Source organism: Bubalus kerabau, chromosome 6 (genome assembly GCF_029407905.1).
Source record: "Bubalus kerabau isolate K-KA32 ecotype Philippines breed swamp buffalo chromosome 6, PCC_UOA_SB_1v2, whole genome shotgun sequence".
NCBI lineage: Eukaryota > Metazoa > Chordata > Mammalia > Artiodactyla > Bovidae > Bubalus > Bubalus kerabau.
The window spans coordinates 101795510-101813318 of NC_073629.1; the positions used below are offsets into that span (position 1 = coordinate 101795510).

The 17809-nt window shown below is 43.7% G+C and overlaps 1 protein-coding gene and 1 long non-coding RNA gene across 5 annotated transcripts in view; one reads left to right on the top strand and one right to left on the bottom strand.

Annotated features, from left to right (window-relative positions):
* EIF2B3 (eukaryotic translation initiation factor 2B subunit gamma) overlaps nt 1-16281 on the top strand; it is a 117160-nt gene extending 100879 nt beyond the window's left edge. For both annotated transcript variants that reach the window (XM_055586073.1, XM_055586074.1), the window contains 2 exons: nt 8206-8309; nt 16120-16281. In XM_055586073.1, the coding sequence (XP_055442048.1) occupies nt 8206-8309; nt 16120-16169 (154 nt within the window). In that variant the 3' untranslated portion in view covers nt 16170-16281. The remainder of the gene's footprint in view (nt 1-8205; nt 8310-16119) is intronic.
* Nucleotides 3718-17089, bottom strand: LOC129655538 (uncharacterized). 3 transcript variants are annotated; one of them, XR_008716033.1, is made up of 3 exons: nt 16899-17089; nt 6007-6132; nt 3718-3856 (listed from the first exon to the last, which is right to left on the bottom strand). It is a non-coding gene; the product is annotated as an uncharacterized LOC129655538 (long non-coding RNA). The 3 variants fall into 3 exon arrangements; XR_008716034.1 differs by having other exon boundaries at nt 6007-6188; XR_008716032.1 differs by lacking the exon at nt 16899-17089 and adding an exon at nt 8586-8715 and having other exon boundaries at nt 6007-6188.
* Nucleotides 17090-17809: the final 720 nt, after the last annotated feature.

The window sequence follows — 17809 nt, forward strand, 5'->3', positions numbered from 1 at the left end:
TACTAGGGAAGACCCCAGTTTCTGAGTAGAGGTTAGGAAAAGAGGTCAGACCCAGAGACCTCTTCCTGAATCATTGAGCTGTGTTCTCTGACATACTTTCCTGTCTCCATTTTTCTTTTTCTGCCAAATCCACCCTTTCAGCATTGTTTTTATGGAGTAGAGCATGAACTTTGGGATCAGACTGCCAGATTGAATACTGGGTCTCTCACTTATTAGTCACTTAGGGGATTGGTTTTACGTCCTTGAGCTAAATTTTCTCACAATAAAATAGAATAAAAACCCAATTGCCTCAGAAGTTTACTAGGAATACTAAATGAATTAGTAGACATAAAGCAGTGAAAACAGTGCTTGTCACAAAGAATGTTAGCTGCTATCACCATCATCTTCTTCATTACTTTATCTCACTTCACAGAGGTGGCATGTTCCCTGTGTTGTCTGAAAGAATATCTGATCATATCCCTGTTCTGTTCAAAAACTTTTGAAGAATCCATTCCATTATCTTTAGAATGAAGTTTCAATCCTTTGGAAGAATTTGAGAAGGATCAGTATATGTGCCTCTTTGTACGTTTGGTAAGATTGTGCAGTGAAACCATCTGGTCCTGGACTTTTGTCTGTTGGGAGTTTTTTTTTATTACAAGTTCTATTTCATTTCTAGTGATTGGTCTGTTCAAGTTATCTATTGCTTCTTGATTCAGTTTTAGAATGAAGTTTCAACTTCAAGGTTTCTCATGTTTTTCATCATCTAGCTCCAACACTGGGTCCTGGAATGTTAGAATGAAATGGGGTCTTAGAAATCATCCAGCTCAATTTCTGCATTTTTACAAGGAATAAATGGCAGTGTCAGTCCAGACTTTTTTCTTATTGTACCTGTGCTACTCCATGTCCCACTCCAGATTCCTGCATAAGACTGAAGATGTCACCATTCTCTTGAAAACCAGAACTACACTTGTATTTGTCCATTTTATCACTTAGTTCTAGAGTAGCTCATGAGGCTTTATAACTTCTACTCTCTGTCTCATCTTACCTCAGACCTTCCAACGAAGAGAGTGCTATAACTTTCTTGTTTGCTTTAATTGGTAACCTCTCCCTCTATCCCTGTGGATGGGCAGACAAAGGAGCAGCTGTTTAAAGCCCACTGTTAGTGTCCTGAATTGATGTAAATAAACTTGGTAAGGAAACTAAGGCTTCCAAGGAACTCCAGTTTATTTATATGAGAGAAATTCATAGAAAGACCTAGCATAATATCCCAGAGTCATATTGGGTGGAGGTATAATCTCAGATAGCCTGATAAGGCATCTAGCTGGGGAAACAGTAAAGGTGTAGATGGTGGCTGCTGCTGTTTTTCCAGCTATTGTAAAAAAAAGTTTAAGTGAAGCTCTAGGTAGCCCACCTGGGGTTAATGACTTGGAAGGCCATTAGAGACTACCCAGCCCTGCAGATTAGCTCTTTGTGATATGATCAGATATCTTGCATCCCATATGATCTTTTTTCCCATTATTTTCAGGTCATTTAGTTTTAATTACTTACAGTAAATTTAGGGAAGGTGATTAAATTGTAGTCATGTGAGACTTGATTACCCTGATGCTATTACATCTGGACTAAATGGCAGAGTAGAAGCATGAATTTGTCTAGAAAGGAGTTTCTCATATTCTTGGTCTGCTTGTCTCTGCCAGCAGTGGTTTGGACAGTGGCTTGAACACTTGCCCGAGGTCCTCAGGGTTTGAAGGATGCTAATAGAACCACCTTGGGAAAGGTATAGGCAAGACTATGCAGAGAATGCTTCTGCCTGTCTTTCTCATTTTCTGCCACTTCCAATTTATATGACAACTGATGCTCAGCAATCCAAAGTATGGTGAAAACTTAATTGTCAATCCCATGCTCTGCGTCTTTGATCTTCTGGTCTTGATTACACCTGCATTTCCTCCTAGTCCAAGGTGAATGACCCCAGCAGCAGTCTAGGGTAACACCTTCACATGCAGGCAGGCTGGGGAACCAGGATCTTACCTGGATTTCCCATGCTTTCTACAGGCAGCAAGTACAGCCTCCAAACCAAACAAGATATTACTGTTTCACATTGTTACCCTGAGTGTCCTCTGTACTGACACTTAAACCACTTTCCTGCCCACTGAGCCCCTTACCTTTCCACTCCTCTTAGTCCTGACATTGACTCTGCCTGAATTGTCTCTTTCTAGAGATCTTTACCTGTAGAAATCCTACTCATATTTCAAGGTCCAATATGTATTCCAGCTGCTTTGTGCAGTTTTCTTGAATTTTCCTAGCCAGATATTATCTCCCCCACCTCTATGTTCTGGTGTAACCATCACTTATGCTTGTATGATATTTAATGCATCTTTCTTTTTTCCTCAACTAGACTATAATTTCTGCAGAAATACTTCTCATTTATCTTTGTATCCCTTAATTCACAGTACTATACTTTTCATGTACTAGATACCTTGTGAGTATTTACTAAATGAAAAATAGAGATACCTGATTTAAGCCCTCCTACTATAATTTACGGATTTCTGTCAAGAGAGCCCTGTTTACTTCTAGAAAAGTAAAGTACTTACTTCTTGGAGTAAGTACTTAACTCCTTGAAACTCACCAAGATGAAAACAAAACCAGAGAAGGAAGCTTCATCTGTAATAAAACTAGATAACTGCCATGTACCCATACACAGATTAGAGAATATCTGCCAGACACAAAGAAATTTAGGTCAAATCCAAAAAGAACACCAAGACTGGACCAGCATAAGGAACAGTGACATGGGCAGTCCAAAGGAGAAATGATAAACATCACTTTTACAAAATCTCAGGGCACAGAGAAAGGAGAAAACCAGGCTGGTCTCATACTTTTCTATGACATTTAAGGCCAGAAGACAGTAAAACAACATTTAGAAAATTTGGAAGGAAAACAGTTGTGACTTAAGAATCCTATAGATAGTGAAGTTAGGGTTAAATTATAAAATCATCAAAAATACTCCAAGGCTTAGGAGATGTGGTACCCGTGAACCCTCTAGAAAACTCTGCTTGAAGACATAATAAAAGCCAAATAGGTAATGAAACAAAATACTGATAAGTGGGTAGATTGAGTGTAAGTCTGTGGCAGTGATAGTTGCAAAAAGATCATAATTATTAGAAGAATTCTGTCCACGTTTCTTCAATAACACTTTTATATTAAAAAAAAAAAAGCAAATTATAAAACTTTGACAAGATCCCCTGGACTTAAGGGGCTCCTCAGGACTTTTGATTCATTCTCTATTTGAACCGTTTGCACTCAACCCATCTTCTGAGAATACTCCAGCTTATTTCTTTTAAGATTGTTACATCTTGGAAACTCCTTGGCAGTCCAATGGTTAGGACTCCATGCTTTCACTGTTGTGGGCCCAAATTCAATCCCTGGTTGGGGAATGAAGATCCTGCAAGTCATGTGGTATGACCAAAAAGATAATAATAATATATCTATTTTTTAATTGTTACCTCTTTACTTTGATTCCCTCCCAAACCGTTTTCTTTTACTTTGCCTCTGCTTAGGGAATATAATTCAATTTCTTAGGAGGGAGACATTTTTACCACTAAACCCTTGTGTAATGAAGGGAGACATAGAACTAAAAGGAAGAAATGTTCAGCCTACTCACTGGAGACAGTACATTTTACTTATTTATTTTTTGGCTGCACTGGGTCTTCAACGCTGGGCATGGACTTTCTCTAGTAGTAGAGAGTGGGGGCTACTCTTCGTTGCAGTGTGTGGGCTTCTCATTGTATTGAATTCTCTTGTGGAGCACAGGATCTAGACGCACAGGCTTAGTTGCCTCTCAGCATGTGGGATCTTCCTGGACCAGGAATCAAACCCACGTCCCCTGCATTGGAAGGCAGATTCTTAACCACTGGACCACCAGGGACGTCCCTGAGACAGTACATATTAATCTACAGGACCGAAGAGCAAGAGTGACTAGAGACAGAAAGAAAGTGAAATATTTTTACAAGTGTGATATCTCATTACATGAATTAACCTGGGTAAATGTCACAGATATGATGTTGAAGGGGAAATAAGGAAGTTGCACTAGGATGTATAGATATAGAGAATGATAGCATTTATATAAAATTTTTAAAATTTGCAAAAGAATACAATATATCATTTACTATTATATGAAGTAAAAATGCTTAAGAACAATAAATACCAGAGTCAAACAGTAGTTACCTCTGGGAGGAGAGGGGGGGAAATGTGAGCAAAGAAAATTGCTGTATTTTTGTATTATTTTTTGGAGGGTTCTTTATATTCTCTGTATTCTTCTCTGCTGTGCTGAGTGCTAAGTTGCTTCAGTTGTGTCCGACTCTTTGTGACTCTGTGGACTGTAGCCTGCCAGGCTCCTCTGTCCATGGGATTCTCCAGGCAAGAACACTGGAGTGGGTTGCCATGCCCTCCTCCAGGGGATCTTCCCGACCTAGGGATCAAACCTGCATCTCTTACATCTCCTGCATTGGCAGGCAGGTTCTTTACCACTAGTATCACCTGGGACTTATCTATGCCTGAAATATTTCATTGAAAATAATACATGATTCTTCTTCTAAAAGAAGAAGACACCTGGACCAGAGCCCCTTGGGCCAAGGCAAGGAGCCTCTGGCATCTGGAGAGATATGGGCAACTCAGCCATAATCTTTGGACTGAAGCACCAGATGGGCCTAGAGTGGACCTTTAGTCATATGCCTAAAAAGTTTTTCTCCCCCAGGGTTATGAATAAATTTAGCAAGCCTGCCAGCCAATCTCCAGAGAAGAACCTGCCTGTCCTCAGAGTTACTGAAAAGTTTCATGGCTCTTTGCCAAACACTGCCAGTCAACAGCTGAGGCAGAAGCCTGTGGCACAGTGGAGGGTCACTTCCCACTGTGTAGGCTTGGGCACATGGCTTAATCTCTGTGAGCCCCAGTTTTTTGTGTAAAAATTAGAATAAATACCACCATTCCTGCAGGTTTGCTAAAAGGATTAAGTTACATAATGAATATAAAGTGCTTTGTGTAGTGACTGAGCTGTATTAGACATTACATTTATATAAGTTCCCTTCTCTCCTGAAATAAACGGAAAAAAGTCCTAACTAAAACCAGAAGAGGAATGAGAATTTGGAGGCATCCCTGATTCCCAGGTGAGGGCTTCTTCCTCATGCCACGTGCCGTGATATGACATGGTATGCCTGGCTAAGCAGTGATCTTACTATAGGCCTCTGTGTTTTTCTTATGGCCTCCTGTCCACTGAAGCTTTAGGGTTTTCAGGGTAATTTCCCAAGGCTTGCAGCTTTGCTTAAAGTTTGACAGCATTAAGAAGTGAGGGCTTCCCAGCTGGCACCAGTGGTAAAGAATCCACCTGCTAATGCAGGAGATGCAAGAGATGTGGGTTTAATCCCTGGGTTGGGAAGATCCCCTGGAATAGGAAATGGCAACCCACTCCAGTATTCTTGCCTGGAAAATTACATGGACAGAGGAGCCTGGAGGGCTACAGTCCACAGGGTCACAAGAGTCAGACATGACTTAGAAACTGCACACACACAAGGAGAAGTGAAGATCAAAAGTCCATTAATCTTAGCCATCTCCAAGCAGATTCCTAGAGAACACAGCCAGGCGTCAGCACAGCAGAGAGTCCTTAGTACCCAGCTGAGAGCTTAAAGTAGAATGTAGAGGCTGTAGTTCTGGTACTGGAGCCGGGTCTTTTCATGAGCTGTATAGGAAATCATCCCCCCTCCTACTTTAAGCACAAGGCAGTCTTTACTGTGGACTGGCAGCATGGAGGGGGCTTGTTAGATATGGTAGTGTCTGTCCTTCCCCTCCAGCCTGAGCAAACACACATACTTGCAGTAAAATCCTTAACCTTGGAGTTCTTTCTCAACAGGGGGAAAGCTAAATTGGCTAAAAATTTTTCCAGAGTACCTCAGCCTTACTAATGAAGGTGACTTGTGACTGCAACAGTGATCATGGGAAACAATTGAAGAAACAAGTGGTAGAAAATAGTTTCACACTCACTAAGGCCTTTTTTCAGGTGTTCATCTCAAAGCCTTCCACAGATCTGCTGACCAAGAGCTTCCACTTTTTCCCGATCACATCTGCAGATTTACTAGTGGTGGTTTATTTGTCTCAGAGGGACACAAACTAGATGAAACAAACAACAAAGCAATATGGGCAGTTCCTGAAGATCTCAGTCAGACCTGTAAAACATAAGAACCCACGCTCTCCATTGCTGTAGAAATCTGACCTCAGTCATTCCAGACTCTTCCTTCCAGAGATGGTTCCCACTTGTGTCCCAGATTCCAAAATAGTCATTTAGTACTCTCTGATTATGGCTGCTTGAGTTCCTGTTGGCTCTTTCTCGTTTACTGACTATGTTTACCTCTTGTCTAACTCCAGAGCATACTATATACTATATACTCTTTAACTACTGAGCAAGAAGCATCTCCTTACTCCCATTTTGAAAAAAGAAGTGAGACTTTTCAATGACAAACTAGCGGCCAGTTATAAACCTACTACTATATCTCAGAAGCCTCTGTGTCTGAAGCTTTCTGTATACTTCCTTACTACTCTTTTGGGGTGAATTTTCACCCCAGGATCCGGAATCACCCTAACTGCTGATTGGACTGCTTTCTCTCAGGGAGGGCAAATTGAAAAGTTCTGGAAGGTCCCTTAATGCCCACCCACTGAGTATATCCTGAGTTTGAGCCAAAAAAACTAGTACTGGGACTTCCCTGGTGGACCAGTGGTTGAGACTCCATGCTTCTATTGTAGGGGGCATGGGTTTGATCCCTGGTTGAGAACTAAGATCCCACACGCCTCACCAAGCAGCCAAAAAAAACCCTAATAATTTCTCTACCCATCTCTAGCCCACAGCAGAGTGCTATGGCTTTGACCTTTGCCACTTTCTGACAAGCTTTAACCTTCTAGAAGAGTAAAGAAGGCTTTGAAATGCCATAAAATGCTGGAATTACTTTTTTGCATTTTACTAAAATTTTGGCACTTGGCAAGAATCTTTTTTATGACCTGTGGATGATAGTTTCAGTCCTTGGAATGGCCTCTTTTCCATCCCCCATGCCTCTTGGATTGCTTGAGGATTTTTCCTTAGTTGATGTTTTATTTTGTTTAAATGGACACTCAGACCGTTCCTACTTACCTCCTTCTCCCCTCCAGCTGCCCACTTCTGACTCTTTAGGGACTGAATATTCCCTTATTAGGATAGATCTCATTCCACAGAGCCATCTTGGCCCAGAAAAACAACTCAGCAGTCCCAGGCTTCCTCTAGTCTTCTCCCCTAATTTCTTTGTTTGACCATGCATGTATGGATTCTGGAGTCAGGCAGACTTAGTTTTGAAATTGCTACTTGGCAGTTAATGTGGTTTTAGGTAAATGGTTTAACTTCTCTTAATCTGTCATCTCATCTGCAAAATTTGTTTATTTTATCAGAGGTAAAAATGATACTCCTAGAATCATCTAGGTAACTCACTTCTGTAATATATGTAGACTGCTTAGCACAGTGCCTGGCCTGAAGTAGGTATGTAATAAATGCTAGTGAAGATTTTCAGAAGGACTTTTCCCCCACCCACCCATCTTCAGAAGCCAAGAGGATGCTTTTTAAACACATTCAAATGCTAAGAGCCAGTGGTGCTACTCTTGAGAGTGTGGCTTTAGGGTCTAGAGTAGTCTCTTATATAGCATGGAGTTGGCTTTTAAAATATCCTATTTTTCTAAATAATTATGGTTTTGATTAACCAGGGTCAGTGGTAAGAGCTGTGGGGTACCCATTATTTCTATAGCTTATCTCCTAGGAAGATTCACTGGATCTGAGCCTCCACTGAAATTTTTTATATATTCCCAGATGAGAGGCAGAAGCAATGGATCAGCCCAGGGGTCAGGGCCAGCTTCCACCCCCAGACCAAAGGAAGAGCAATTGGGTGGAATTTAGACCTCCAGGTCTGGGGTGCCTAAAGAACTGAAGTCATACTGTTTGCTCTTTGCAGGCTTTGGGTGAATATCATTATGAGCATATACAGACTCTGGACTTCTCTAAAGCCCAATCCTCTCTTGAGGCATTCTATCTTCTAACATAAGCATGTAACCATTAACTAGACTGGCCAGCTATTCCTAGCATATGGAGGAACCAGAACCTCCAACCCATAAGGATGAGGATGGTGATGAGAGACATGGACACTCCCTAATTTGGCTACTGTGTTACAGAAGCAACATCCAGAGCAGCATCATCTGCAACGATGCTGTAATTGAGAAGGGAGCAGACATCAAGAACTGCCTAATTGGAAGCGGCCAGAGGATTGAAGCCAAAGGTAAACCAGAACCCAAATTACAATCACAGATGCCATTGTTTTCATATCACACTAACACAGATAATGCTCCGTGCTGATGAGAACTGGGGAACAAGCATATGCATACCCCACAGGTGAAAACATATAAATTGATAAAAGCCACCTTAGGAGGGCGATTGACATCACTGTCAAATTTTTAAATTCTGATTTCACAGTTCCACCTTTGAAAATTTATCTTGTTAGATAAGTCTTCATATATATTTATGCAGCCTTACTACCAAAAAATTTAAAACATACCAGAAATATCTAATGACCCAGAGTGGCACCAATACTTTACAGTGGCTGTCAGGCATAAGAGAAAAGGGCCAGTGATCAACAGAGGCTCTGGAACTATCTCTGGCAGCCTCCTGCAGTCCTTGGGTACTTCATCTGACCTGGTAGTTAAGGGAGAGGAGTCCCATGGATTCTTGGCCTGGAAGAAGGTTAGTAGCTTCTTGAAAGCCATTGTCTCGGTGCCATCCTCAACTGCTTAGAGATGCTTTAGTGTTAGCTTGCTCTGCTCTGTAGCTATAGAAAGTCTGTGTAATGCTTAAAAGACATACAAACATCAGGGTTTTCCTGCTGGGCTGGGCAAATTGGAATGGTCCATAATTTGGCTGAGGATTTTTAACCAAAAAGTAGCCAAAGCTCAAGATCAGTAAAGAGGGCACATTCCTTTTCAGAATATTCCTTAAACCTAAACTAGGGTGGGGTAGGAGAGTTGATGAAAGAACTAAATCCACCAGTTCTGAGTTTGTGGAAGCCACCTTTTCCTTCTCCCAGTAAGTAAAGGCCTTCTTCCATTTTTTCTCCTTCCCTTTTTTTTTTTAAGTCATATACCTCTCCTGTGAGCTTTAGACTCAAAACAGACCTGGGTTCAGATCTCAGCTGTGCAAATCACTGGATGGGCACCAGGTTGTTTTTAATTTCTAGGCCTCAGATGTTTGAAACTAGAAAAACTGAGACAATAATAACTTATTTTGGAGGATCGTTGTGAGAACTAAATACGGTTAAATGTTATGAGGATTACATACAACTTCTGGAGCATACCATGGGGCTTAGAGCTCCACATATGCACCATGCTCTTGTGCCTCTCCGTGCTTTTGCACATGCCCTCTCTCTGTCTGAAATTCTTAATGATTCTGCCCAAGTGTTTTCTCTATAGAACCTTCCTGACTCTTTCCATGACTCCTCACAGTCAAAGTGAGCATTCCTTCCTCCTCCACACCTTTGTCAATACCTTAATTAAAGCACATATACAAATGGCAATTATCTATGAATCTATCTTCACTACTAGACTAAGAACCTCAGACCAAGGACTGACTTATTTCAATATGTGTCCCTAGCTCTCGGAACAGGTCCTAGTTTATAGTAGATATGGGAAGTGTAGAGATGAGCAAATGAATTTTGGATCCCTTGGTAAAGGGAATTTGGGGGCATTTCAGGGCAGAGAGTTAGGGTTCCAGAAAAGACATTTGTGAGACAGTTGCAATTATCATGAGATCTCTTCTGACTTTTTTCCTAAACTTACGCTGATGAAAGAACCAAATGCAACACTGATAAATGAACTGAGGAGATGCTGCCTTTGCCTGAAACCACCCTTCAGCCTTATTTCTTCACTAGAGACTAGACATAACTCTTCTTCTCACTGCCTTTCCTCTCACATTTCAAGTACTTTCTTCCTCTACTTGTGAGAATTGTCATTTCTGAAAGGCCTTTTCTGGGTAATACTAGTTTACCAATAAAGTTCTTTGTTGTAAGCAATATAAACTATCTCTGGGTGATTTAAACTGATAAAGAATTCATTGAAAAGATACTAGATAGCTCACAGCTCCACGATGGCTGCAGAATCAAGCTTAGAAAATGGGTCACAGCCAAGATTTACCTCCAGATCATTCTGGTGAGGACACTGCTGCTGTCCTCACTGAACACTGGATACTACACGCTTGCTCTGCTGCTCCAGCTGCCCAGCAGCCCCAAAGTGGAATCGCTCTGGTTCCTATATTTTTGTGTCACTAGTTCCCAGCTCATGGTTTCTGGTGGCTACACTAACAGGTCAAACCTAGGTTATCTGTCCATGCCCTTGCTGTGGGGAAGGCTGGCATTTTTAGTTCAGTCTGGGGGGGACAAACTCCACCTGGTATCTCACTAGAGAGCCTTTGAGCTGGAGTGTTGGTCAGTAGTGGCTCCCCAGCTGTTGGTACCTTCTGCCATGATCCCATGCAAGCTGAAGGTATGATCCTAGATGAGAGGGCTGGGACACCAGCTTGAACCCCAGCACAAGGGGCAAGGATGGCACTGCCTTCCTGGGGGGGGCGCGGGGGGCACTGGCTTATGGCTATTGTATACAGCTTTAAAATGTTTTCTTGTGCACTGTCTTATTGGGTTCTCATGAAAGCCTTCTGAGGTAGGGATTCTTTATTGACCCATTTGGTAAAGTGGAAACTGAGACTTTGAAAGTTGAAATTTACCAAAAGTGGAGATCAGCCCTGGGTGTTCTTTGGAAGGAATGATGCTAAAGCTGAAACTCCAGTACTTTGGCCACCTCATGCAAAGAGTTGACTTATTGGAAAAGACTCTGATGCTGGGAGGGATTGGGGGCAGGAGGAGAAGGGGATGACAGAGGATGAGATGGCTGGATGGCATCACGGACTCGATGGACGTGAGTTTGAGTGAACTCCGGGAATTGGTGATGGACAGGGAGGCCTGGCTTGCTGCGATTCATGGGGTCGCAAAGAGTCAGACACGACTGAGCGACTGAACTGAACTGAACTGAACTAAACACAGCTAGTACATAACACAATTGGGTCTTGAGCCTGAACTATTGACAGCCTCCAAAAAGACCAGAGGAAGAAGCCACTCCTGGCTTGCCGAGCAAAATTTAACAGTGTTACTCTTTTTCTCCCTTTAGTCCATCTTTCCCCAACAGGTAGGAAAAATATATTTGGCCTCCATATCCTGGCTTTTTCTCTCCTCTTAGCTCTTTCTCCTGCTCAACGTACCAGTTCACCCATACCTACCCTTGGCTTGAAGAGAAATTTGGTTTTTGATCATCTAGGGCCTATTGGTTGTTTCTTTAAAATAGAATTCAGAACCTCAGCCTATTCTCTGACTTTGTGGAAGGCCTTGGAACGGATCCTTCAAAAGCAGGATAGGATAATCCCATCCGCTCTCTGACTCCTCATTACATTTCTCTGTCCTTCTTGTTCTCTTCTATTTGGGTTTGTGGCCCCATGCAATGTTTCTTCTACCTCTTTCTTGCCTCTTTGCTTTGTAAATTAGCTCCTGCTCAGCAAAAAAGTAGAAATACCCAGTGCTTTCTTGTTTTAGTCCCTCCTAGAGCCAGGAGATGCTTCCTTTTGTTTTTTTTTACAGGCATATTTGAATGTGTGAACTCCATTTGCCACTGCCCTGCAGGGTCGTACCTGCCACCCCCCCACTCCCCCCCCACCCCCCGCCCCCGGCTTTCTTACATGCTGGAACCTGGAACCTCACAGTTTCTCCTCCTTCCTCTCCCCACCTCCAACAAAGTCATAGTGTGCCTTTCTTTTCCTTTGCAAGGACCCCTCTTAGTTTTGTGTGCAGAATGCATGAATGAATAATGAATGCCAGACAGTGAGGGTTTGAGGCACATCATCTCCCATCAAGGAGCACAGGGCTAGGCTTGCCACACCCCTAAGATGTCACAGGCTGCAATGTCTCCTGGGCTTTCTGGTTCTAACTAACACTATGTGTCTCGTTAAGGGTCCTGAAGAAGGGGCCAGGGAAGTCTCTAAACTGGAGATCCCCAACATTTCTTACTCTGTCCTCTATGCTAGAGGGGTCGCTGCGGCCAGCACAGTAGTCAGTGCCTTCCTGCCACAGGGATTCCTGGACGTCAGCCTGTTCCCACTATCATTTTCTTTGAGGCTGAGCTATATTGAGAAAGCAAATTCCCAGCCATCAGTGTAGCAATCTCAACCTGTTACTATGGATGACCTAGACAAACATCAACTTAGGTCCTCACTAGCAAAGAGGTCAGGAGATAGCAAGGTCCCCAGTCAGTCTTTCTCCTGTGGAGGGATTTTAGGAAAAAACATTCATCCTCAGAAGTAATACTGCCCCCTCTCCAAATCCCAATCATTTGCATGCCACAGAGTCACCACATCCATAGCAAAAATGGGACTCTACACCAAAAACAGGACTCTCATAACCCAGTGTAGGCCCCACTGCCCTTTTCTAGCATTACTGAGAGAACAAGGCATTTTCTAGCAATTCCAGCCTTTCTCACCCCACCCAGCATGCTCAGTTAATGAGATTATCTCTGGCAAAAATCCTGGCAGCCAAGTTTGACCTCCTGCTCAAGCCAACTGAAAAGCTATAGCCAACAAAGTCAAAACCTGGGAGACTAATTGGACATTTCATCTGAGTCTCTTATTACTTTCAGAGAGAGAACTTGGATCTCTTCCCTGGGACCACAGTGATCAGTCCTTTGGCCATGAAAGTAGACCTGATGGGTACATAGGTCAAGTCCTGCCTAGCAGGAATCCTCCCCAGCCTCCCAACAGTGCAGCTTCTCGTATGTGACTTGTCATTCCCCTCTGTCTCATTGGTTTTTCCCCAGCTTACTTTCCTCCCTTGTGCTCTTCTCTTTAGGATCTTTGCTGACCTGATTCCAGCCCAGAACTTTTCCAGTGTGTTTACTGAAGCCTGCTTCCAACCCTGGCCAAGCAGAACTAGCACTGCTTGTTTTTCCCCTTCAGGTTTCCTCCACCTTACTGAAAGTCTCCATAAAATCTTCCCCAAAATGCCAGGTGCAATATTTCTCCTCTGAATCCCAGTGAGCAAGCCAGAGAAGGTGCAGGTATTTATTTGGAGCCTAGCAGAGCAGAATAAGATGTTGTTTGCCTCAGCCTGACACCTCATTCACCCCTCTGGTCTGGAGCACTAAGGACCAAGAAGAGTGTTAATAAAACTGGGACTGTCTTCAGAACATTCCAGTGGCCTGGAAACTAGGAGGAGCCTGGGTGAAGGGAAAGCAGATGTCAGAATCTAGATATGAGATGATATGGCTAACTCATGGCCACAGAGGGGATAAGGGCCAAGAGGAACTTTTGGAGGTTCCTGGGAAGCTAGCCCAAGATGCATTTCCTTTGTTCTTTTCTGATCAGTCTTACCTCAAGGTCGAGCCTGACTGACAGTCACACTCCAAGACCAGCCCCAGCCCTTGGAAATGTAGAAGCCTGAGCACTGTCTGGGCCTCCCTCCCATCCTTCTCACTGAAGGAAGCAGATGGCTTTCTAGGGCAGGACCACACAAGCCAAACCCAGGTGCATTCTGTAACTTCCATTTAATTCTTACCAAGGCTCTTTACATCAGTTATCTTACTGAATCCCCACAACTTTATGAGGAAACCAAAGACATGGAATAATGTGATCAAAGTCCAGTTAGAATTCAAAGCTCTGTGGCTCAGAGCTGTCCTATTCTGCATTGTCACCTTTTCCTCTCACATGAGATTGCCTCTGTCAAATACAATGCTATAACAAAAACTTTGTGAAAGGCCTAGACCTGAGCTTCTCTTCCTACTGGAGAACATTAGAGAGACAGGCCCAAAGATGCTCTCAACCCCTAGCACCTTTGCTGTGATGCACCAGTGTGTCAATTGTGTTCTCTTTGGCAAGGGGATTGGAGGCCTTCTCCTCTATACGTGCTCCTTTTCCTTCTGCTGTACCCTCACATAACCACCGAGAACATACACGCTTTCTTCAATAATACCACCTCCTATATTCTAGGCTCTGGGAGACTAGGGGTGTCAAGATGAGTAAGACTTGCCTTTTACTGTCCAGCTGCTCAGTCTATTATAGAGACACAGATAAGTAAAGAACTAAGTACAGTTTCACGGGTATGATGTCAGGGTTCACTAAGGACAGAAAAGAGAAATCATTCAGTTCTTGGCACAAGGATCAGGCATACCATCTCAAAGGAAGGAATTTAGGCTAAATTTTAAAATTGCTGGCTATACATCAAATATACAAAAGGGAAGAACCTCTTAAACTAAGGGGAACCAGGCAAGCAAAAAACAGTCTATTGTGTTGGGAACTGCAAATCATTTGGAAAATCTAGAATACAGTATGTAAAGGAGATGTAGCAAGAAACAAAGCTAGAAAGGGGGGTAGAACAGAAGACATGTCTGAAATCTCAAAGTTTCCAGGGCTTCAGTCAGAAACCCCCTTTCTACTGGCAGAGCAGAAGTAGGCTCCAGGCTGTGGGCACTATGAACAGATCAAAACATCTCGTATTATCAAACTTGGTACCATTATCAACGGTTTTCATTTTGCTTCACCAAACCTTTCTGAGGCTGAAGTAGAGCTGCAGGAAAGTCAAGAGTTTCTGCCTTACCTATCAGGGTCGCACTTAAAGCCCAAAGTATGGCAATAAAGATGTTGGACCTTTAAGGTCAAGCTCACCCAGAAAGAATCCATTGTCCTCCAGGTGGTCAGCCTTTTCTGTCTGAGTCAGTAGAAGGCTGAACAGTCCCCTCTCCCCTACATCTGCCCCAGGCCCTCAGGGAAGAAGGCATGCCTGGTTTCCCCTGCCCCTTCCCGACCATTGGTTCACTGCCTCCTTTCTATAGCTCCTACTTGTTGAAAGTTAACCCTCTTCTTACCTTTTACCACATAATTGGTCAGCTCCCAGGGAAGTCTCCTAAATGTATCAAGGGTTCACAGTCTTCCCGCTTCCTCCCTCTCTTTTTCCAAACATCTTGGACAACTTCAGCGTATTTATCAATGAACCATCCAGCCCCTCAGCTTCACCATTCCCTGATCTTCTCTACTTTACCAACCTTCACTTCCTTGCAACTTTAGACACAGTCACACCCTGTGCTTGTCATTTAACTACAGACCTCTGAAATCTTTCATGTGCCAGCAGCTGTGCTAGATATGATCATAAACCCACTGCCCCTGCACTCAGAATCCTTACAGAGAAATAGAGATACATCCAAGGTAGAGTGTTTTCACAAACCAGGAAATGAACGGTTCAGAAGGGAAGGCACCACATAGTGGAGATGCTTGATTAGGGTATTTAGGGTGAGTAGGGAGGAGAAGAAAGGCATTTGAGGCAGAGAAAATACCATATACTAAGGTCTAGAGCTACAAAACAATATGGCTTCCAAGTACAAATGGAGAAAGATGGAAGATGAAACTGGAGAGGTAGACAAGGGTCAGGTCATAGAGGGCCTTATGGGTTTGAACTTTACAAAAATAATAACCACTGTTTATCAAACACTCAGTATGCTTTAACTCATTGAATTCTCACAATAACCCTGTCGAGTGTGCAATATTATTTACATATGACATGGGAGACATCTCCCTTTCTCCTTTGAGTATCTCCATTTAACTATTTAGTCTCTTTTCCTCTCACTCTTTTCCCCCATGCCCTATCCTACACCAGAGTTTTTCACGTTCCTCATTCTTATATCTTTATGTCTTTGCTCATGCTGTTCTAACAGCCTGGAATGCCTTCCCCTTGATACACTGCCTGAAAAAACTCTACTCATCCTTTAAGACTCAGTTCCAGTTCCCCTCTGATGGAACGTCTCCTGAAAGCCAGGTGTCAGTCCCCACCTCCTGGGTGGGAGGATGCTGTCTCTCCCAAAGACCTTTTGGCAAGTTGTTTTTCCCAAGAGCTTCTAAAGAGCAGAGCCACATCGGAGAGGAATAAATGTTTATGAACACAGAATTAGAAGTAATCGGATTTGAAATGAACTCATTTGCTTCCAGTTCTCAAACAACCTTTTCTTTTTCTTTTATAGCCAAACGAGTGAATGTGATCGTGGGGAATGACCAGTTCCTGGAGATCTGAGTTCTGAGCAAGTCAGACTCCTTCCTTTTGGCCACCAGAACTACAGATGTTGGCTGGCCCACCTCTTTGACTCTGTATTTATTTCCCAATAAAAGAAGGGCTCCCAAAGGCATTCTGGAGACTTATGGAGTAGTTGGGCTCCGAGGATACAGTGTATGTTCCTGTTGGAAAAACTGTCAAGAGCCAGCGTGTGGGACAAGATAGGACACGTGGCCTGGCTCTTATACACCAAGGTTATCAGGCAGGGGCAGCAGCTGTCCAGTGGTGAAGCTCCCAGGAGGGCTACTTTCCAACTGGCTGGCCCAGCCTAGCCCTTAAAAGCATCTCCCACCTGAAAGGACTTAAGGGTCCATCAGCCCCCAACCCTAATCAGGCTTTCTAGATCTGTGGGCCTGGTTGCTACCATTGCCACCTCTGCATGTGATGCGCCTCCTGCAGCTGCCAGTGTGGGCAGCCTCAGCCCCAGACTTAACTACTCTGCTCCCATACCTACCCACACAGGTTCCTGGCCCCTGCCACCATGCCACCCCAGCCTCACCCTCCCACCCCTGCCATTTACTTCCCATCCTCCCAGTGCCTGGGAGGCATCCAGCCCAACTGTTATACCCTGGAGACCCTTAAAGCAAGCAGGAGGCAGCCCCTGCCTAGCCAACAATGCTATCCCCACAGGTTTTCGTGGAAGCAAGGACAATAAAGCTGTGGGCTGAGAGAAGCCAGACCCCTTCTCACCTCTTCTTAGGGAGGTCTGCCCAACTGGGAAAGGAAGAGCCAGGAACCCAGATCATCATTTGAAATTCTTACTGATTCTTCTCCAGCTGCACTCCTTTATATCCTAATTATATAGACTCTGCTGCTTCAGGTAATTGAGAAATGAGACTTCGGTTCTCACAGCTCTTCTGGAACCCCATCCACCTTGTCTTCACCACCCCCACTCCCAGATACTCTACTCCACTCCTGCCTCTCCCTACACCGCTTTTACCACCTGCAGGTGTTTGCTGGAAGATGAAAGTGGTTCCTGGGGTGAGATTTCACCTCCTAGAATTATCAAAGTAAAGGTTTCTCTTGATGTATTCACTGTGGGTGGCAGTAATTATAAAGAATGATTTGAAATACTGGTTTCTACATTGCTTCAAAAATCTGAAGTCTCTCAAGTTCATTTGAGTGATCCTGCCTGAACCTTAGTTGCTCTCATTGGACTAACTCAGAGAGAGTAACTGAGCATTCCTCCTCTGGGGGAGCTCCACCTCCACCAGCCCTCTGGGTTGCTCTAGAGCTCCACATTCTCCCCACTGGTCAGGACAAGGTTCCTGAAAGTCTGCCCTCATCAGAGAGAAGCTGAAATGGCCCAGCAGAGTGGTTGAAACCAAGAGGACTGTGGGGAGGTAGAAATAAAGAGCTGTGGTGGTGCCCAAGATGATCCTGTTTGGAGCTGAAATTAAATGTGTGGGGCAGCGATGGTGCTGGAGACAGTCCTGGCCTGGATAGAAGACCTGCGCTCTGGAATGTAGTCTGGCTTTGGACAGGTCACTGCCCCTAAGTTTACACACCTGCAAAATGGAAAAGTTGAACTGGGTGACTTTTAAGGGCCCTTGTAATCTCAGGTTTTATCCCCTCTCAGAGCTTTCTGATGCTTGGGGTCC